This window comes from Condylura cristata, unplaced genomic scaffold, assembly GCF_000260355.1.
Source record: "Condylura cristata isolate star-nosed mole 26May11 unplaced genomic scaffold, ConCri1.0 scaffold00017, whole genome shotgun sequence".
NCBI classification, from domain to species: domain Eukaryota; kingdom Metazoa; phylum Chordata; class Mammalia; order Eulipotyphla; family Talpidae; genus Condylura; species Condylura cristata.
The window spans coordinates 21,753,182-21,774,525 of NW_004567118.1; the positions used below are offsets into that span (position 1 = coordinate 21,753,182).

Here is a 21,344-nt window from a genome sequence, read left to right on the forward strand (position 1 = left end):
TCTGCCCCAGCACAGGCTTCCTCTGCTTCCAGTAAACAACACCCACACACTTTCCACCACCACTTGAAGGTGAAACCTAAGGCGGCATCTGGAGGAGATGAATTATGGATCCACCCTCTCAGAGTCCTGTCCGGCCAGAAGCAGCTTGGCCGTCCCTCCCCAGGCCACGGGGGCCAGTCCCGGCTGCTCCCAGCCTGAAGAGGCCGCGTGTCCAGCCACAGGCAGGAGACCCAGCAGGTCACTGTGTCTCCAAGGTTCTCAGCTTCTGACACCGGCCGCGGCCAGGTGGGGAGAAGAGGGGCGCCATGGCGAAGGAGGAAGATGAAGAGAAGAAAGCCAAGAAAGGGAAGAAAGGGAAGAAGGCTCCGGAGCCCGAGAAGCCCAAACGGAGCCTAAAAGGAACATCGCGCCTGTTCATGGGCTTCCGCGACCGCACGCCCAAGATCTCCAAAAAGGGGCAATTCCGGAGTGCGTCGGCCTTCTTCTGGGGTCTCCACACTGGCCCGCAAAAGACCAAACGCAAGCGGAAGGCACGCACGGTGCTCAAGTCCACGTCGAAGCTCATGACGCAGATGCGCGTGGGCAAGAAGAAGCGAGCCATGAAGGGCAAGAAGCCTTCCTTCATGGTGATCCGCTTCCCCGGCCGGCGCGGCTACGGCCGCCTGCGGCCCCGCGCGCGGTCGCTCAGCAAGGCGTCCACGGCCATCAACTGGCTCACCAAGAAGTTCCTCATCAAGAAGGCCGAGGAGTCCGGCAGCGAGCAGGCCACGCTGGACGCCTGGCTCAACCGCTCCGGCTCCCGCGTGGGCTCCAGCAAGCTGCCCTTCCCCTCGGGCGCCGAGATCCTGCGGCACGGAGGCCGCCTCCGGAGGTTTCCCCGCAGCTGCAGCATTTACGCGTCGGGCGAGCCGGTGGGCTTCCTGCCCTTCGAGGACGAGGCCCCGTTCCGGCACTCCGGCTCCCGCAAGTCACTGTACGGGCTCGAGGGCTTCCAGGACCTGGGCGAGTATTATGACTATCACCGCGAGGGCGACGACTACTATGACCAGCAGTCGCTCTACCAGTACGAGGAGGAGCAGGAACCCCACCTGGCCGGCTATGACCCCTACGGCCCCTACGGCCCCCACGGCCCCTACGGCCCGGCCTGGCTGTCCCGAGCCTACCCGCCCGAGGACCCCTACGACTATTACCACCCAGACTACTATGGCGGCTCCTTCTACCCCGGATACACCTACGGCTACGGCTACGATGATTATGAGCCCCCCTATGCGCCCCCATCGGGGTATGCGTCTCCCTACAGCCACTATGATGGCTACGAAGGTGAGGCGTATCCGCACGGCTACTACCTGGATCCTTACGCACCTTACAACGCACCGTACCAGCCCTACGACCTCTCATACGACCTCCCGTACGACATACCCTACTTTGATCCCTATGGGGCGCCCTATGGTGCCCCTTATGCGGAAGGCATCTATGGTGGAGGGGACGAGGCCATCTACGCCCCAGAAGTGCCCTATCTTTACCCGGAGGAGTCCCCCTTCGCGTACCCGTGGGTACCACCACCCATCCTGACGCCCCACAACCCATACGCGCACCCCATGGATGACATCGCAGAGCTGGAGGAGCAGGAGGAGCCGGAGGCGGCGGGGGCGGCGGGGGCGGCGGGGGAGCGGCAGAGCACTTCCTTCCGCCTGCCGAGCTCCGCCTTCTTCGAGCAGCAGGGCATGGACAAGCCTTCCAGGTCCAAGCTGTCCCTCGTCCGGAGATTCCGCCTCTTCCCGCGGCCCCAGGTGAAACTGTTCGGGAAGGAGAAACTGGAGGTGCCCTTGCCCCCCTCTCTGGACATCCCTCTGTCCTTGGGGGATGAGGATGACGACGAGGAAGAGGAGTTGCCGGTGCCCACCGTGCGCTACGCACACCCCTTCTGGGGCTTCCTCACGCCGCGCCAGCGCAATCTCCAGCGCGCGCTGTCCGCCTTCGGCGCCCACCGCGGCCTGGGCTTCAGCTCGGACTTGGGCCGCCCTCCACCTCGCCCGGCCACTTCACTGGCCCGGTTCCTCAAAAACACTCTGTCTGAGAAGAAGCCCATCCCGCGGCTCAGGGGCAGCCAGAAGGCCCGGCTGAGAAGCCCGGCAGTCAGGGAGGCAGCCTACAAGCGCTTTGGCTACAAACTGGCCGGCATGGACCCCGACAAGCCCAGCACGCCCATCATGCTGAGGAGGACCCAGGCGCGGGCTCGCAACAACAACAACTCCCACCGCCCGGCCTCGCCTGCGCCCTCTCCCGTGCCCACCCCAGCGCCCGTGCCCAGGACACCCACCCACTGGAGCGAGCTCGTCTCCCCTCCTGCAGCCCGCAGGCCCCGCAGCCCCGGCCCCCCGCCGGCCCCACCCTTCTCCCCTGTCCTCTCTGGCCTGCCCCGGCCCTCAGCCTCGCCCTATGGCTCCCTCCGCTGGCGTCCGCCACCCTGGGCCGCTCCTGCCCGTGTGCCCCTCACACCGCAGACAAGTTGGTGGGCTTTCATGGAGCCCCCTCCCTTGAGGCGCGAGGTGCCCCCTGACCCGCTGGCCTTCCCTGGACCCCGGCCCTCCTTCAGAGGCTCCCGGCGGCGAGGGGCTCCCTTTGGCTTCCCCGGGCCCTCCCCACAGGCCTCTCGCAGGCCCACCTGGACGCCCCGGCCCTCACCCCAGCCCTCCCTGAGGAGCCTGCCGGGCCTGGGTTACCGCTCACCAATGGGTCCTGCGTCCCCTCAGCCGTCCATGCGGGCCGGCCCCTTCCAGCCTCCTTTCTCACCCCCACCCCGCCGACCCCGCTCCGTGCGAGAGACCCGGCCCCTGCACAGAGCCTCTCAGCGCCTGGGGCCACCCCTCTCCCCTGTGCTGGGGTCCCCACGGCCGCCATCGCCACCCCCTCTGCTGGGCCCCAGAGCTAGGCACCGCTCGCTCAACCTGCCCTCTCCCCTTCCACATACGTGGCGCCGCCTCAGCGAGCCACCCACAAGGGCAGTGAAGCCGAGGGTTCGCCAGCCTTTCCACAGGCCTCCAGGATCCTGGCCCACAGGTGCCCCAGAACACTCAGAGAGCCAGCAGGAGCCAGAGGACTCGGAGACGCCCTGGACAGTACCCCCCCTAGCTCCCAACTGGGATGTGGACATGCCTCCCACCCAGCACCCACCCTCACCCTGGCCAGCAGCCCCAGGAAGCCGCAGACGCTTTTCCAGACCTCCCACTGTGCCTGAAAACCCCTTTCTCCAGCACATGGGCCCTGTTCCACCCCCTGCTCCCCAGTCTGAGCACCTCGCCTCTGACCCTACCAGTGTCTTCCTGGGTAGACATCATGACCTGGGTCCTGGACAGCTGGCCAAATCTGCCTGCCCGATCCCTGAGAAGCCTGAAGAGGAGACTGCTCCTGTGGATCCCCAACTGTCAGCAGAACCTGATCCCCCAATCCCAGCCTCCCCCAAGAAACACTCCCCAGAGCAGAAGGCACTAAGGCCTAGCCTCTCCCACCCACCGGCTGAATGTGATAAAACAAGGGCCACGTGGCCACCCTGGCGCCGCTGGGGGACTCTACCCAGCTCCCCAGCCCCCTTGGCACCTACTGGGGCCCCAGGGCCTCTGCCCAAGAGGGGTGAGCAGCGTCAGGCAGGCCTTGGCCGTTTTGCTGTGGTCCTGCCACAGGTGCAAAAGCTGAGCTCTTTCCAGAGAGCTGGTCCTGCTGCCCTGCAGCCCTCTACCCAGCTGCCCCAGGACCCAGAGCCCAGCACCAAACCAAGAGCCTGGAATGTGCTCTGGTCCTGCCTCTGGCTACTGATGAAGGCCCACCAACACTGGCTGCACAGCCAGCCCTCGTCCTGCCGCCTAGGCCCCGGAGACACCTGCCTGCCCCGTGGGGACTCTTGGGAAGAGGTTGGCCCCAAAAGCTGGTGGAACAAGGTATGGGGTTACAGGAGGAGGGAAGCCTTGGGGATTCTGTCCTGGGAAACAGTAGGAGATTGCTCCAGGGTCCTGGTGAGCCACTGACCACTCGGGCCTCAGGCTTCTCATCCTTACCTTGAGAGAGAATGACCTCGCAGAGCATCTGGAGTATTGAATAAGGAGATGGGCAAGGCACAGGACAAAGATGCCAGAAACTACTCCAGTCACTTTAAAGTACACTTTTTTAAATGATTATTTATGATACAAGATTGGGGTACAGGCCAGAGGTATGTGTATGTGTGTGTGTGGGGGGGAGTAGTGGTGGTGAAAAGATTCACCAGAGGCAGAGAACAGGACAGATGGACCGAAAAAACACTGCTAAGGGGAGCAGCAGGCCACACAGGAGAGGTCTGCCACACCGTGTAGGTCAGCTCTCTGGCCAGGGATCGAACTCATGCTGCAGTGGCTGCAGGTAGCTTCATAGTGCTGTGCTTTAACCAGTTGCACCACCAAGGAGGCCCATCTCAGGTCACTTTAGGGGAGATCTTATTCTAGCCTGGGCTCTTGGCAGCCTACTCTGGTCCAGTCTGGAGGGTACATCCTTCCTGGCTGCCCTTCAGAGACTTTTGGTAAAATACGAAATTGCTGGCCTTGTCTGTCCACCTTGTCCCATCTCCGTATCCATGCCCACACTGTATCTCCTGCTTCCTGCTGACTTTTCCTCAGATCGAAGTCTTCTTTGTCTCTGTGGTTCCTATTTAAAGTCTGCAGGATTCTAGCAAGGGGCTCAAGAATCAAACTCGCTCCCTCCTCATTGCATAGTGGGGAAACTGAGGCTTAGAAAGTCACTTAGTGGGTCTGAGGCTGAGCCAGGAGTCTGTCCGGGCCCTGTGTGGGGTGTGGGGCAGGTAGCTGAGGGGTGCCAAGCTTGTTCCTGGCTGCTATACTCATGGTGGAAAGTGAGCCCTATGCTGGGTGGCCCTCAGCAGAAGGGGCTGGTCACCGGAGCCTCCCCCGGGGACGCCTGGGGTGGGCGGGGCATTCAGGGGCGGCTGGTATTTCTCAGCCTCTGCAGATAGCGCCCCGTGGAGCGGGCAATCAGCTCGCCCAGCAATGGCAACTGGGGCGGCATGGCTTCTGGGGGGGCCCTGGCCCCGGCGGCGGGTACCACGTGCTGTGTGGGCTGCAGCATTGCGGGAGCGGGGCGCGGGGCGCCCGGGGGTAAGGGGCAAGGATGCCTGGGCCCTCCTCACCCTGGAATACGTGAGTGGCTGAATTATTTAGGGTTTGCGGCCACTGGTGCACACGGGCAGATGGGCGGGCGGGAGGCCAGGCCTCAAGGGTGATACTGTGTCCTGTTTAGCAGCCCGGGGACAGGCTTTGCAAAATGCAGGACTTCCTCCTGGTGTCCCCTTTCCTTGCCAGCTCAGGGAGGGGTGTGGACTGATTATGGAGGAGGGGAAGACAGGATGCACACGTGTGCTCACAGCCATGCAGGTCAGATGCAGACCTGTGTCCCCAAGGCTAAACTGGGCAAGTGTGTGCATGCATACGTGTGTACACAGGGCCAAGGTCTGGGCGTCATTTGCATCAGTAGGGTCCTGGTTTACACATAGATGCACGCAGCTGAGTCCTGCAGCCCACAGGGGGCATCGGGACTTTTTCTTAAAGACCCCAGCTGTCCACTTGCAAGAGAATGTGACCCATGGAGTTGAGAGTGTGCCTGCACGTGCCAGGCCCCAGACACTTGTGCATGGATACAGGCGCCTTGCTCTCGGGGAGCTTAAATGAGCTTAACTGCTGTTGTATGTGGGGGTAGGGGAGAGTGGGAGGGCCTACATATTTGCTCCAGGCTGCATGCAAGGTGTAGTGCTGAATGAGACCACCTCAGCACTCCCAGAGGCCCCATGAATTCAAGATACAGATGCTTATTTACCACGTTGTCACATAAGCAGAGACTTGTGAAACTCTGTGGGAAGGGATTCAGCACTGGGAAAGCATGCGGTCGGGAGGATTCTGGGCAGCCAGAGGGAACACTGCAGGTGTATGTGCTACCCCAAACCTCACCCTTCCCCCACCTCCCTCAGCCCACTGACAACACTTGGATGCACGTGGAGGCCTCTGCCACGCTGAAGGCACAGGCAGAGGCAGACGCGTGTCCCTGCGAGCAAGGCGTGATGGCAGGCTCCTGCCACGGCACTCCACAGCCAGGAGCCCCGCGGGACCTGGCTGGCCTGGCCTTGGGTTCCCTGCCTGACACTGGGAGCGGGTCCCAGTCACGTCCAAGCAGGTCACGTGCGGACACCTCGTGTGGGCCGACCACAGCCTCTCTCTCACAGATGTACTCCATCCGAAACCTGCCGTCTGCACGGTCCCGCGAGCAGAGGAGAGAGGATGGTGTGGAGGACATGACACAGCTGGAGTGAGTGGGCCAGGCGGTGGGGTGGGGGGGCTGCCAGGCTCCCAGAGAGCGCCTCTTCCCACCAGGGGTGCCTCTCACCTCAGGGACATTTTCAGATTCTCAGTTTCTTCACCTTCAAGGTGAAGGTGGTCAAGTGTCAAAAAGACAAATTTGTGTGTGTCAAAGCTCTGTGAGTCGGACGGGCCTGGGTTCAAATTCAGACCCACCTCTGCCCAACTGGGGACCTTGGGCAAGTCACTTGCCTCGCTGCCCCTCAGTTTGTCATCCATGAGATGGAAGGAGGGTGGCTGTTTTGAGGCTGCTGCCACATTGGAGGTGCCCAAAATGTGAGAACACTGACCGTCAACATTATTATCCAGTCGGGGTGACTCAGCCCTCATGTCTGCTACCAAAGAGCATCCCCCGCCCTGTGATGTGAAGATGATGATGATCAAACTTGTTGGACAGATGAAGAAACTGAGGCACAGAGAGGTTGAGTAACTTGCCTGAGGCCTCACAGGTGGTTGGTGTCAGAGACAGGACTGAACTCAGGCCTTTCTGACCAAGGACCCACACTGAGGGGAAAGTGGCTCTGTACCAGCTCTGACCCCAGGGACCTCACAGTCAGTCCCTCTCATGTCCTCACAGAGACCTCCAGGAGACCACCGTGCTGTCCAACCTCAAGACTAGATTTGAACGGAACCTCATCTACGTAAGTCCTGTGTTGGCGCTGTCTAGGCAGCCGCCCCCTGCCCCTGAGGGCTGAAGTGGAAGTATAATGCTGGGCCCCAGACCTCATTTATGGCCTCTGGTTTGGACGCTAGGACTTCTGCCATTTGAGCATAAAATACGAGAGCCTGGCACTCTAAAATCCAAAGTCCTGAAACATAGTTTGAGAATGGTGGGTGCCAGGGCAGAGAACGGAAAGAGGAAACCCAGAAGTGCGTCCCACTGCCCCCGCCACCCGAGTCCTAGAATCTATGGATTCTGGGAGGAGGGTCAGCAGAGTGCAGTGGAAAGTAGCCACTGACCTCAGAATAATAGAATGGAGGGCCAGAGTCCCAGAACCACAGGGCAAGAGGCAGGGTCACCCGGAAGGGCTCTGGCCACCTCAGCAGCCCCGAGCTCCAGCTTTCATCCTTGAGGCATCAGAGGTTTGGCTCTCGGGCAGACACCTAAGTGTGAATAAATGAAGGAGACAGCGGCCAGCACAGCCACCTCTGCAGAATCATGCTGCGCAGCCATGCTCACTCCAGACTCTTGCAGCCTCAGCCGAGCACAGTGCCCCAAAATTCCACAATAGAGCAGATGACCCCCCAAACTGTTAGAGGGCCAGGGTGCAACCTCGGAGACCAGGCACTATGGCGATGGCTCCAGATGCCAGGAGCAGGGGAGGGAGGGAGGCCGCGGGGAGCCTCGAGGGGCCGCCGGCTGTGACCTGTCGTCTGCCCAGCAGACGTACATCGGCAGCATTCTGGTGTCGGTGAACCCGTACCGCATGTTTGGCATCTACGGGCTGGAGCAGGTGCAGCAGTACAGTGGGAAAGCCCTGGGAGAGAACCCCCCGTGAGTGTCTTTGGGGTTGGGGGAGGGCGCTGACCTGGACTTTCTTCAGCCCCCGTCTGAGCTTGGCAGGCCCCTGGATGCCCCTCAGCTACCACTAGGGGCTGATGGTGGCAGGCAGCCCACCTGCTCAGCTGAGCAGTCTCTCCCTGAGCCAGCAATGGGCCCTCTCTGGGTCAGAGCTCTTGTGACTCAGACCTGGATGGGGCCATGGAGCACGCTTCCAAGGGGGTTGGGGTGGAGCAAGATAGGCTGCTTGCCTGGACAGATATGGCGCCTTGTCCACCCCCTGAGACTTTGGGTGGCAGAGGCTGGCCTCAGTGATGCCTAGCATCTCTCCAGGCACCTCTTTGCAATTGCAAATCTCGCCTTCGCCAAAATGCTTGATGCCAAACAGAATCAGTGCATAATCATCAGGTAAGCAGATTTCAATCAGTGAGCCTGCTGGGGACCTTCGTGGGTATGCGTGGGCGCATATAGGGAGAACCTCAGGCCGCGTGTCTGCCTCAGGCCACATCTGCTGTGGGAGCAGATATAATCAATGGCATCTTTGGGCTGACCAATCTGCCCACATCCTCTTGCTCTATGATGGGGTCAGAGGAGCCCAAAAGAGGTAGTGAATAAGCTGATGTCATTCTGCGCCTTTGTCTGGTCAGTGGAGAAAGCGGCTCTGGAAAAACTGAGTCTACAAAGTTGATTCTGCGCTACCTGGCCGCCATGAACCAGAAACGGGGCATCATGCAACAGGTAAGTCTGCCCATTGCATGGTCTGTCTCCCCAGGACGCTAAAGCTGGGTGTCCCTCGTGCTCCCTAAGAGGCAAGACTCTTGGCCCCACTGAGAGGATGAGGAGGCTGAGCCCAGGGTTGTATGAGAGGGCTCAAACAGCAGGCGTACCTGTGGGGGGGGGGGGCCGCGGAGGGCCCTCCTGCCTGTTTCCCATGAAGCTGCCTGTGCCAGCCCTCTGAGGCTCAGGTGGGCTAGGGAAGTCACTCCCTTTCTCTCGCCTGATCTCACCCTCCTGCTTGTTCTGGGTAGTAAAAGAGACAGGCCAGGCCTAGGTATGGGGAGATGTTGGGGTCTGGGCGGTAGATGCTGGGTGGGAGCGCTGAAGTGACGGGCCAGTGTCTGCAAGACTGGAGACTTGCTGAAGAGCAGAGTGCTGACTCTTTGGAACCCGAGGATTCCTGGGAAGTACCTGTGGGGAAGTCTCCATTGACAGATGGGGAAGCGGAGGAGATGGGATCCTGAGTCCACAACAGAGAGCTGCCTTGGCAGGGGTCAGGGAAGGTGGTCAGGACCTCGAGGTGTGCACGGGTTGGAAGAGTTTCTGTGCAGGCAACACAGTGGATATGGCACAGCTGCAGCTGACATGACCACGGGCACCCACGGGCTCATGTGTGTGGCATCATCTCCAGCCTGTCTCCTCTTAGTCAGCAGGATGATGCCACATGTTACCACAACCCACACCTCCCAACATGCTGGGAGAAGTCGCAGGGTCCTTCTCCCTGAACTGATTTTCGTTCTGTGTCTTTGCTGGACCCAGTCATGCCTGTGGGTCACAGAGTCCACTTCTGAGCTGGGAATGTGTCAAGGGTTCCCCAGGATGGAGGTGGCTGGATGTTGTACAACCTAAAACATGGGTCCCACCCCACCTTCACCAGGTGTTCACCCATCCACCCCACCAGGTGGGGCCTGGGCCCTGGAGGCGTGCCCCACCCCAAGGAGATGAATGAGACCAGCCAGGGCTTGCTGCACAGGAACCTTTGAGGTCATAGCAAGGACTTGGCTCTGGGCTCCAGTGAGGGGTGGAGGAGGGGGACATGTGCTTACCGAAGTTCTCAAACCCGCTGGAGGGAACAAGGCCGGATCAGGGAGGTGTCTCCTTCAGGAGCCCGAGCGGTCCAGCAGCTGGTCGCCATAGGGTGGAAGGAGAGGACATGCCCAGAGCCTTTGGGCAGGCAGACCAGCCGCCTTCCACACCCCGGGGCCACACAACCTCTGGAGCCCTGGGTCTCTGAGGCTCATGTGTTTGCTGTCACCTGGAAGCTTTAGGCTGGCCAATCCCTGCGTGGTCTGCTGGGGGGTGGAGAGATGGGCCTTACTACGGGTGACCTGCTCTGTTCTTGTCCCCTTCTCTTTCTTCCTCCTGGACGCTCCTGAAGATAAAGGTATTTGAGTGCTTGCATGTATATGTGTCCATGTGTCCCCATACATGGGTGGGTGTGGGTGGGTGTGCATGTGTAATGGCTGGGAGAGACATCCAAAGGCTTCTCCTGGCCAGAGGCTGGGAGAGGGGTAGCTGGGAGCTATATGAGGGGTTTGGGCAGCATGAGGTGGAGGTATTGGGGGACACTAGGGAGACTGTAGGAAGCCATAGAGCCTGTTTCTGGTCACCCTTCATAAAGGGGGTCCTTGAAGAAGTCTATGTCAGAGGAAACTAGGGGTGGCCCTAGCCTTGCTCCTCACCCCAGACCCCAGAACAATTCCCACATCTTCTGGGGCCAGATCCTGGAGGCTACACCCCTCCTGGAGTCCTTCGGTAACGCCAAAACCGTCAGGAACGACAACTCCAGCCGCTTCGGGAAGTTCGTGGAGATCTTTCTGGAAGGGTGAGTGGGACCGTGGAGGGGGTCCCAGAGGCCTTGCTGTAAATTCCGTGTCCAGGGGAATCCCCCCAAGGCCAACACTGGCACCCCCTCCCACTCTGGCGTGAGCTGATGAGTGCCCCCTTCCCCTTTCAGGGGCATGATCTCTGGTGCCATAACCTCCCAGTACCTGCTCGAGAAATCCAGGATTGTGTTCCAAGTGAGTCAAGGCCTCCAGGCCCTCATGTGGGGACTGGATGGGGTATGCAGAGACGAACCTGGCCGGTGGCAGGGCTGGGTGACGGTGAATTTTGAACAAATGTGTATGTGAGTCTGAGTGAGATTTGACCTCATCCCCCTCCCCACCGACACACAGTCACATTGGTTCTCCCTTGCCCCTGAAATACGCCAGGTGCTGCCCTGCTGCAGGGGCTTTGCACCCACCATGCCATTACCTGGAGCCCTCTTCTTCACACACCTGCGAGCCAAACTCCTCCCCTTCTCCAGGTCATTCCTGAACTCTCGCTGGCTCAGGAAACACCGCCCCAGAACACTCCCCACGCCCTTCACTGCTTTATTTCTCTCCAGACCATTCCTGCCATTTGACATGCCTTACGCTTTGCTGGGTGCCTGCCTTCCCCGCCAGAGGTGGGCTTCATGAGGTCAGGGGCTTCCGTCTGCCTTGTTCCCCAAGGGCCCAAGGGCCTAGAACAGGCCTTGCACACCGTTCAGCCCCCCGCTGAGTGAACCATGGGGAAGCCTGGTGTGTGCACCAGTGGGGGCACACTTGGATAGAAGCGTGGGGGGCAGTGCACATGCACCTGGGGCACACACACTTAATTCTGCAAATAAAACCAAATCCTGGTCCTCCCTGGTGGCGCAGGGGGTTAAAGCACAGCAGTGAGAAGCTAAAGCCACTTCCGCATGAGTTCCATCCCCGCTTGCCCCGGAGGAGTCCACATGGCGTGGCAGACCTCTCATGACCCGCATCTCTGGCCTGTACCCCAGTTCTACATGAATAAATAAATGTTAAAAGAAAAATCCTGCCCTCCACTTCTCCATCCCTGCTCCCAGCCCTAGCCTGTGCTGGGGCCTGGTCTCACCTGTTAGCCCTCTTGTGAGTTTGAGTTTATGAGCATGCCTGGAGCAAGCCTGTGTGTATGTCTTGGGGTCATCTAGTGGGCAGCTCCCTCCTGTGTACCCTGCCCCCTACCCTACAGGCCAAAAATGAGAGGAACTACCACATCTTCTATGAGCTGCTGGCTGGGCTACCTGCGCAGCTCCGACAGGCCTTCAGCCTACAAGAGGCCGAAACCTACTACTACCTGAACCAGGTGAGCACCAGCAGGCATCCTGGGGCTCCTGCTACCCAACTACCAACGCTGCCCCCATCACCCTGGGTGGACTGCGGGAACCAAGCTGTGATGTCCTAGAGGCCAATGAAGGTGATTGGGAGAACAAGTGTGGACTCAGGGTGTCTCACTGTAACAAAGGAAATGGCTATCTTTGGGGTACACATCAAGGGAAGAGGAGAGCTGCTTGACTCTTGGTTTCTCTGGCGCCTAGACCAGAACCAAGCAGGCTAACCTACCACACTTCCCTGATGTGCCTCAGTTTCCTCCTCTTTTACAACATGGTGCCACTTCGCAGAGTGGTGATGAGGGTTAGGTGGACATGCATGTAAAGTGCCCGGCACAGACTCTGCTCACACGCTCCCAGCCCACGGGAATGGGACAAAAGCTGAAGCAGCCGACAGGCCACGCTGCTGGTGCGGCAGGGACATAGAGGGCTCCTGGCCACCACCAGGGTCCCTGCCCCCAGCCCCTGCCCTCGCCCAGGGTGGCAACTGTGAGATCTCCGGGAAGAGTGACAGCGATGACTTCCGCCGGCTGCTGGCCGCCATGGAGGTGCTGGGCTTCAGCGGGGAGGACCAGGACAGCATCTTCCGCATCCTGGCCTCCATTCTGCACCTGGGCAACGTTTACTTCGAGAAGTATGAGGTGAGAGCGCCCACTCTTGCCCTGGGGCCCCGGCACCCTCCGGCGTCTTTTCGGGGGGTCTAGGAGCCATCTTTGTTCCCCTTTGGCTTCCAGGACACACAGATCATTAGCCCTCCCCCACCCCACCCCACCCCTCCCCCACGTCACTCATCTTTTTCTTATTGGAGTGTGAGAGCGCTTTTTTTTTTTTTTTAAAGATTTATTTATTCATACAGAACTGGGGTACAGGCCAGAGACCCAGAGGGTGAGAGGATTCACCAGAGACAGAGCAGAGAACAGAACAGGCAGATCGACGAAGTACACTGCTGAGGGGAGCAGCGGGCGGGTCAGGAGAGGTCTGCCGTGCCATGTGGACTCCTCCGGGGCAGGCGGGAATTGAACCCATGCGGAAGTGGTTTTAAGCTTCTCAGTGCAGTGCATTAACCCGCTGCACCACCAGGGAGGGCCGTGAGAGTGCTTTTAATATATGTTAAGAAAGCCAGCCTTTGTCTCTGAGATGAATCCAAATATAGTTTCTGGCCGGCCATTCATATTTTAACTTTGTTTACAGGATTTTGGTGCGTTTTTGTTTATTTGCCATGCATATTTAAAAAAATGATTTTCAAGTATTTCAGTGTGTCAACATTTTAATGTATACATTTTAGACATTATTTTTAAAGAGACCTATTTCTCTAAAATTATTGCAGCCTTCTCCCTTAACCTTTTAAAGATCTTTAATGGTGTTTGTTTATTCCTATTTAACGTTTAAGTATGTAATTTAGCTTAAATAAGGTATGAGGTAGGAATCCAAGTTTTTCCTCGGATGTCTACTTAATTATACTATCCCCAATTTGAGAAATACATATTCTTTTTTTCCTAATTCCTGGCTTTCTACTGCCTATTATGTGTGCACTGTGTCTGCATGCATTCTGTACTATGTGTCTATCGCCCCACGATTTTAATTGCCATGACTTTGTAATGTTTCACCATCTCATAGAGCCCCTTGCACACCTCTCCTAGTTCAAAATTTTCCTGGCTACTCTAGCTCAATTGTAGTTATTATAAAAACTTTGAACTCAGCTAATTTAGCTCCTGCTGGCATTTTGCATAGACAGGTGCACAAGAGGTGGCTTCGGTGGTGAGTGCCAGGGAGATCCAGGCTGTGGCGGGGCTGCTACAGATCTCCCCCGAGGGCCTGCAGAAGGCCATCACCTTCAAAGTGACGGTGAGTCCCGGGGCACCTGGAATTCTAGCAAAGCCTCCAGCCAGCACCCAAAGAGCCCTGCTGAGTGCCCCGTCCTGTGAAAACCCCTTCTCTCCCTTTTCCTTTTCTCCTCTCTCTCTTTGCCTAGGTCCTGACCAGACTGGAGTAACCTCAGACCCCAAAGGCATTAAGGCTTCCAATCTCTGGGTCTTTGCATAGGCTATTCTTGGAGTGCTCTGTGCTTTCTTATGCCAATTCATTCTTCAGAAACCAACATAGGTATCTCCCCTCGGGGCGCCATTATTCAGTCTTGGCTGGGTGATTGCCTCCTCTGGCTTCCCACAATCCCTGGGCTTCTCCCTTCCCAACGCAGATCTCACTGTGTCTGTTTTCTTATGCTTCTGTCTCCTTATTAGATCACAGCTTCAACCTCTGCCAGCACAGCCAGGCAGCAGGAGGGGCCAGGGTGTCCTATCCCACCCTCCACTGACTGTGTGCCTGAAGCCAAGCACACTGTCTCTCTCAGCTCCTTTTCCTGTGCTCTGCCCCTCCCCTTCCCCTGGGGTCTTCCTGGGTCTGGTAGCCATGCTGGGCTGCTGTCACTCAAATGCTACCTCCTTTCCCAGGAGACAATGCGAGAGAAGATCTTCACACCCCTGACTGTGGAGAGTGCTGTGGATGCCAGGTGAGGCTACTCCCCTCCCTGCCTGAGCCCCCAGAGTCCCAGGCCCCCATTGTGCTCCACAGCCTCCACACCATCTGCTCCAGGGATGCCATCGCCAAGGTCTTGTATGCACTCCTGTTCAGCTGGCTCATTGCCAGGGTCAACGCACTGGTGTCCCCTCGGCAGGACACACTATCCATTGCCATCCTGGACATCTATGGCTTTGAGGTAGGGCTGCGTGGGTGGGCGGGGCCAGGGGACAAGGCTGCATCTCCCTCGTGTCTCTATTCCTCTAACATGAAATAATATCTGCTCCTTACTCCCTTGGTGTTCCCGCTCTCCTTTCCTACCATTTCTTTCACAAACACTCCCTGAGGCCCCTGGTACCAGGCTCTGTGCTAGCGAATTCTAGGGACCCTGGAAAGGACCAGACCTGGGACCTGCCCTCAAGGAGCATCCACATGGGGCTGAGTGGAAGTGGGGGACAAACTCTGGCATGCACTTATGGTCAGAGCCATGACAGAGGCAGCCTGTTGCTTGGAGAACCTAGAAGAGACCCTTAGTCAGGCAGGAGTGAGACAAAGCTTCCCAAAGGGGTGGGACATCACTGGTTCTTAAGAACAAGGACATTAGGACATTACCTGTCCTGAAGAACTGGTGAAGGTGTCTGAAGTGGAGGGCACACACACCCAAAGGCTGGGACCAGAAGTCATTTGTTGGGGGACTGCCATGCTGGGGGCACACTGAGGGAAATGGTGGCAAACGTGGCAAGATCGCCATAGGAAAAGTGATGAATGATACCCAGAAGGCGCCAACTATGTGCTGGGGACTGTTCTTAGCACACTTTGTTAATTTAATAAACTAATCTATGAGAAAGGTACTGCCACTCTCCCTATTACAGAAGGGGAAACTAAGGCAGAAGCAGAAAGGGGTTTCCCAAGGTCCTCTGGAACCCAAGATTCCAGAGCCTGGATCTTTAACTATTTATTAAACTTGCTGCCTCTTGTGGAGACCTTCCTCTCCTTCCTGGAGACCTTTCCCCGTGCTTGGTGGGAGCTGAAAAGGATCCAGAGCAGAGGATGCTGAGGTCATCAAAGGCAGGGAGGGCACAGGGCCTGAACCTGGGCAGAGACGCATGGGCTGCTGGGCAAGGAGGGGCCAGTCCCACTCTTACACCCTATCTGCAGGACCTGAGTTTCAATAGCTTCGAGCAACTGTGCATCAACTATGCAAATGAGAACCTTCAGTACCTTTTCAACAAGATCGTCTTCCAGGAAGAGCAGGTGTGCAGTGTGGGTCAGCACCCCACCCCCATCCTAACTGGCCGGTGGGCCTCCTTGGGGACAGACACGTGTAGATTGGCTCTTCAAGGGCAAATCTAAGGTTCCCAAAAGGAACCAGTTCCCAAAAGGGATTCCAACCGGCATACTTCACACCTGAGACTGGAAAAGGTGCTGGGTGCTGAGCCCGGAGGCGGCCCTTTCAGGAAGGACCTCCTCACCCTCTGCAGGGCTGGCCCAGGTGGAGTGAGGAACAGGGCCCAGGGGTTGCTCACATTACCTGCTAGGGAGCAAGCTCCCTGTGCCCGCAGATGTGTCGGCAGAGGTGGCCTGGGCTGGCCCCCTCTATGGGTTCAGCTGGGAGGCAGGGTGGGTGGGCATGGGAAAGGCTAGGAGGCCGAGCCCCTGCCTGCAGGAGGAGTACATTCGAGAACAGATAGACTGGCGTGAGATCACCTTTGCTGACAACCAGCCTTGCATCAACCTCATCTCGCTGAAGCCCTATGGCATCCTGCGCATCCTCGACGACCAGTGTTGCTTTCCCCAGGTGCGTCGGGCGCGTGTGGGCCTGGTTAGTGGTCAGCATCTCTGTGCTTCATGAACTGTCAGACCTGAGTGCTGCCTCCTCTCTGCTCTGGCTTGCGGACTGGGTTTCAGGACCCCCCAACCTGCTCCTCACACCTGGGTGGTGGCTCAGGCTGGTGAGGAGCTGCTAGAATCCAGAGAAGCACCCGTGTGGGAAGCACAGAGGCCTTCCTAGAGGAGATGGTCTTAGATCTGAGTCTCAAATTCTGATCAGAAAAGCAGGGTGGGGGTTCTCCAAGTGGTGGGAGTAAAGACCATAAAGGGCACTGGACCGACACCACTGGGCCACTAGCGGGAGCTAAGCACATGCACCAGTCTGCAGGGTCTACTGAGGTCTAAGCCCTGGGCAGCCAGGGCAGTTCTGATATTCTGACTCGTTCCTCCGTCGCTCACTGGGATCAGCCAGGGCTGGGAATTTGCCAGTGGACCTGTGGGCCACTGCTCCCCCACTGATCTTTGCCTGCCCCCAGGCCACAGACCACACATTTCTGCAGAAGTGCCATTACCACCATGGCGCCAACCCGCTCTACTCCAAACCCAAGATGCCACTGCCCGAGTTCACCATCAAGCACTATGCAGGCAAAGTCACCTACCAGGTGAGACCCACGACGCACGCAGCTCTCTGCTTTTGGAGACGTAGAAGCGCAGCGCCGTCTCCAGACACGGCACCTGCTCCAGTGCCGGTCCTGCTGATCTCAGCTACGTGACCTGCAGCACTTCTGAGCTTCAGTTTCCTTGTCTGAAAAATGGGGAGAATAATAGCGCCTATCTTGTGTGTGTGTGTGGGGGGGAGGTTGTGTGAAAAATCTGGTGTGAAACTGGGTTTGATAGAAAGTAGTGACATCACTGGTTACTCTCATCACTGCTACCTGAGGCATATTCTTGCCCTGGAAGTGTCTAAGCCTTGGTCCCCATCTGAGCCTCATTTTCCTCATCTGAAGAATGGGCGCAGGGCAGCGTCCTCCACCGAGGCCGGGACCAGGAGCTGGGCTAGTCACATGAAGCTGTGGCTAATGTTTCCCTTCCACCAGAAGTGGGGAGAGGGGAGCCTAGCAGGGGCAGGCCTGGCTTCTCCAGGACAGACAAGAAGACGGAGGCCTGGAGGGGCAGTGCCAGCGTCACCCAGGAGCCATGAGCCCCTGACCCACCCAAGGGAAGGGAGGCGGAGGGCAGAGGCAGGCTGATGTAGACTGCGGTGGGTTACCTTCTACCCTGTCCCTCAGACTGTGTGGGCAGGGTGAACCCCAGCCTGAGCTCCCCCAGTGCCCCCCTCTGCAGGTGCACAAGTTCTTGGACAAGAACCATGACCAGGTGCGGCAGGATGTGCTAGACCTCTTCGTGCGAAGCCGAACACCGGTGAATAAGCCGCCACTGCTCTGTTCTTACCCCCGAGCGTCCAGCCCCTGGCAGGCCCCTCTCCCAGCCCAGGAAATGGAGGCGCACCCCAGGCCGGGTCCTGCCGCTGACCTGCCAGTCAGGCCCTGATGCTGCTCCGAACCTCAACCGTGCCCCTGCCCTCAGCCAACCCCTTTGCTTTATACCTTCTCTCAAACCTGGCCGTACCCCTGATGGGCCATACTTCTGGCTAACCCTGCGCTTCCCCAGCCACACCTCTCAGTCCTACTCCCCGGACCCCCCAACCACCAACTGAGTTCTGTTCGCTCAGACCCCTCTCCGGCACTGCCATGAAGTCCTAGGGAAGTTTTGGGGGACCAGACTCAGGTTCCTTGAAAGCTTGAGAGACCCCATATCTCCGCCCTGCTATTGGCCAGCAAATGATCCATAACAGAGCGCAGGCCTGGGCCCCGCCTCCCACCCCCTCTCCAGGCCTCCTCTTCCTCCTCTGTCTAAGGGCCCCCATCCTGAGGCCACTGCAGTTCATCACCAAGACTGACGTATAGTCAGTACCTAGGTGTTCCCCAGACTGAAGGGAAAAGCCAGGGTAACCATGGTACAGCCCACTGGAGGACACTGACTTGGGAGATCTGCAGGCCAGGAGGCCTGACCGCAGCGAGCACGGGGCCCCAGGGGCTTCCTTCCCTGATCCCTAGTCTGTCCAGGGACTTAGTGCCTTCTTTACTCCCTTTCCCTCCTCCTGTCTCTCCCTCCCTGTCCTGTTCCCGGCCCCGCCCCTGCCCAGGTGGTAGCGCACCTCTTTTCCAGCCACGCCCCACAGGCTGCCCCTCAGCGCCTGGGCAAGAGCAGCTCCATCACCCGGCTCTACAAGGCGCACACTGTGGCTGCCAAGTTCCAGCAGTCGCTCTTGGATCTGGTGGAAAAGATGGAGAGGTGGGTGCCCAGACTCCCCTCTGACTCACCCATGGCCCTCCGCCGTTGAGCGTTCCCCTTCTCTGGGGCCTCACACTGCTCCCCTCCTGACGCCAGGTGTAACCCCTTGTTTGTGCGTTGCCTGAAGCCCAACCACAAGAAGGTATGTGATGGCTAAGCTTCCTGGGAGAGCCAGATGGCCCCGTGCTGTGAGCTTGGACGGTGGCTTCCCTCTCTGGACCGCCATCTGTCAGCCCACGGTGGGGACTTTGCTCCATGACAGTGCCTGTTGCATGTGGGAGGGCCAGGGCCAATGTCTAGACTCCCTGCCTGGGCCCCCCACAGGAACCAGGTCTCTTTGAGCCAGACGTGGTAATGGCACAGCTACGCTACTCGGGGGTGCTGGAGACTGTGCGGATCCGTAAGGAGGGGTTTCCGGTGCGACTGCCCTTCCAGGTGTTCATCGACAGGTACCTCAGAATGGCTGTTGGACTCCATACTTGGCCTCCCGTGGCCTCGGAATATACAATCCAGGCAGAACAGGGCTTGCTCTTCACTGTTGCTCAGACTGTGCGCTATGCAAGACCACCACATGCCAGTTATCATGTGGCAGATGTGTTTATTGAAATAGTTTATAGTTTTGTTATATAGGAGGTGTTGCTCCCAGAGAATTTTATAATTACCATGACAAGTTTCCAACAGATGGCAGTAGAGTGACTTATTCTACTGAAATTATCTGTTTTTTTTTTCCATTTTCATACATCATTGTTCATTTTTGTACAGTAATTGGTAGTCCCAAGAGTTCCCCCCCATACAATGCTGATATCACCCACAAACCATCATCACATTCTCCTGTGCTCTTCCCGCTCCTGTTTTGACCTCCTCCCCTCTCCCTCCTGCTGTATATGTCAGATCTATGGTCAACTTGCTAGTTTTGTCCTTTTCTTGACCTTTTATTTGATTTCTCTATATCAAGAGACCATATAAGTGCATATAAGTGAGACCATCTGATATTTATCTTCTTCCTTCTGACTTATTTCAGCTAGCATAATCCCTTCCAGTTCGGTCCATGTTGCCGCAAATGTCATGAATATCTTTTTGATTGTTGAGTAATATTCCATCGTGTAGCAATACCATGGGTTTTTGATCCATTCGCCTATTTGGGGGCACTTTGGGTTCTTTCCATATCTTGGTTATTGTAAATAGTGCTGCTGTAAACATAGTTCTGACTCTCAGAAGAATCAAGAGGGTGGAGTGCCTTTTTCCGGTTAGAAGATACCATAAGCAAAACCACTGCTGGGACCTGGGCCTCCTAGAGACAAGGGGCTGGGCTCATGATCTGCTGGGCAGCTGGGGCAGATTCCATAGCCCAAACTGAGTGTGGAACCCCACAGATACCGCTGTCTGGTGGCCCTCAAGCACAACCTGCCAGCCAGTGGGGACATGTGTGTATCGGTGCTGGGCCGCCTGTGCACGGTCATGCCAAGTATGTACCGTGTCGGCATCAGCAAGGTGAGTCTCTCCCCATGCTCAGTTCCTGGAGGCTCCAAGTTCAGGAACTCCAGAATTAGTGCCTGTGAAACCACAAAACCCTGCGTTTATCTGCCTCCATGTCTGCCTGCTGTCCCAGCTGTTCCTTAAGGAACACCTACACCAGCTGCTGGAGAGTATGCGGGAGCACGTCCTGAACCTGGCCGCCCTCACTCTGCAGCGCTGCCTCCGGGGCTTCTTCATCAAGCGGCGTTTCCGTTCTCTGCGCCGCAAGATCATCCTGCTACAAAGCCGGGCCCGTGGCTACCTGGCCAGGTGTGGTGCAGAGAAGGCCGGGCTCCCTGGGACACTGGCTAGTTGTGAGAGGCCATTCCTGAGCTTGGATTGTGAGCTTGCTGTTCCTGGAGGCGTTCAGGCTCAGAGTTGAGGCCTCTGCAGGAAGGACCATGGAGTCTCTGTGTCTCTACTTTGGGATGTCCTTCCCACTTGCTCCCTGGCCTTTGGAACTGGTCGGTGTGACTCCATCTTGCCAAGAAGGGTCCTACCTTCCATCTTTGGGATCCTGGACTCCACCCTAATGGGAAATATATGGTCCAAGTGCAGGCCCTGTCAGTTAATTTGCTGTGTGACCTTAGCTACGTCACTGCCCCTCTCTGAGTTTGCTTTGTGTCAAAGGACAATGGAGCAAAGTATGGGCACCCACTTGAGGCTGCTGTGAGCATCTCTGCTTCTTGGTCACCCCGTGACCCCCAACCCCTGATCGTCCTCAAGACATTCCTTTCCTCCCACCCAAGGCAGCGGTATCAACAGATGAGGAGAAGCTTGATGAAGTTCCAGTCCCTGGTGCACACATACATGAACCACCGGCGTTACCTCAAGGTACAGACCTGCCCCTCACCCTCTCTGTAAGTCAGGCCCTGGCTTGTTGGGTCCAAGGAGCAGTGTGGGGGGCAGGGGAGGGGGAAGGAGGCACATAGCACCCAGAGGAGACTGATGGCCTCAGAGGGTTTAGATTTGTTGTTTTTTTTTTTTAAGATTTATTTATTTATGCATATAAGAACTGGGGTACAGGCCAGAGGTGAGGGAGTGAGAAGGGTCACCAGAGACAGAGTGGGGAGCAGAACAGGCAGATCTACTGAAATACACTAGGAGGGGAGCAGTGGGTGGGACAGGAGAGGTCTGCTGTGCCATGTGGGTCACTCCCTGGCAGGGATCGAACTCATGTTGCAGTGGCTTTGAGTAGCTTTCATAGTGCTGCGCCCCCAAGGAGAGCCCAGAAGGTTTAGATTTGAATCCCTGTTCTGCCTCTCACTAGCTGCGTGATCTTGGTTCCTCTCTAACCTCGCTGTCCCCAGTGGCCCCTTAGGTCATGGAGAAGGCCAGATGAGGTGTAGTGAGTGAAAGG

The 21,344-nt window shown here is 57.6% G+C and overlaps 1 protein-coding gene across 1 annotated transcript in view; it reads left to right on the top strand.

Moving 5' to 3' along the window:
* The first annotated feature begins 305 nt into the window (after positions 1–305).
* MYO15A (myosin XVA) overlaps positions 306–21,344 on the top strand; it is a 46,183-nt gene continuing 25,144 nt past the window's right edge. Inside the window, exons 1-24 of the mRNA XM_004684534.2 lie at positions 306–3,935; positions 6,257–6,339; positions 6,967–7,030; positions 7,775–7,884; positions 8,224–8,298; positions 8,538–8,628; positions 10,046–10,051; positions 10,389–10,492; positions 10,625–10,688; positions 11,689–11,802; positions 12,307–12,468; positions 13,559–13,672; positions 14,278–14,336; positions 14,420–14,543; positions 15,503–15,598; positions 16,011–16,142; positions 16,651–16,776; positions 17,459–17,536; positions 18,321–18,469; positions 18,566–18,611; positions 18,794–18,918; positions 19,843–19,960; positions 20,079–20,254; positions 20,734–20,818. Coding sequence (XP_004684591.1) covers positions 306–3,935; positions 6,257–6,339; positions 6,967–7,030; positions 7,775–7,884; positions 8,224–8,298; positions 8,538–8,628; positions 10,046–10,051; positions 10,389–10,492; positions 10,625–10,688; positions 11,689–11,802; positions 12,307–12,468; positions 13,559–13,672; positions 14,278–14,336; positions 14,420–14,543; positions 15,503–15,598; positions 16,011–16,142; positions 16,651–16,776; positions 17,459–17,536; positions 18,321–18,469; positions 18,566–18,611; positions 18,794–18,918; positions 19,843–19,960; positions 20,079–20,254; positions 20,734–20,818 — 5,931 coding nt within the window. The remainder of the gene's footprint in view (positions 3,936–6,256; positions 6,340–6,966; positions 7,031–7,774; positions 7,885–8,223; positions 8,299–8,537; positions 8,629–10,045; positions 10,052–10,388; positions 10,493–10,624; positions 10,689–11,688; positions 11,803–12,306; positions 12,469–13,558; positions 13,673–14,277; positions 14,337–14,419; positions 14,544–15,502; positions 15,599–16,010; positions 16,143–16,650; positions 16,777–17,458; positions 17,537–18,320; positions 18,470–18,565; positions 18,612–18,793; positions 18,919–19,842; positions 19,961–20,078; positions 20,255–20,733; positions 20,819–21,344) is intronic.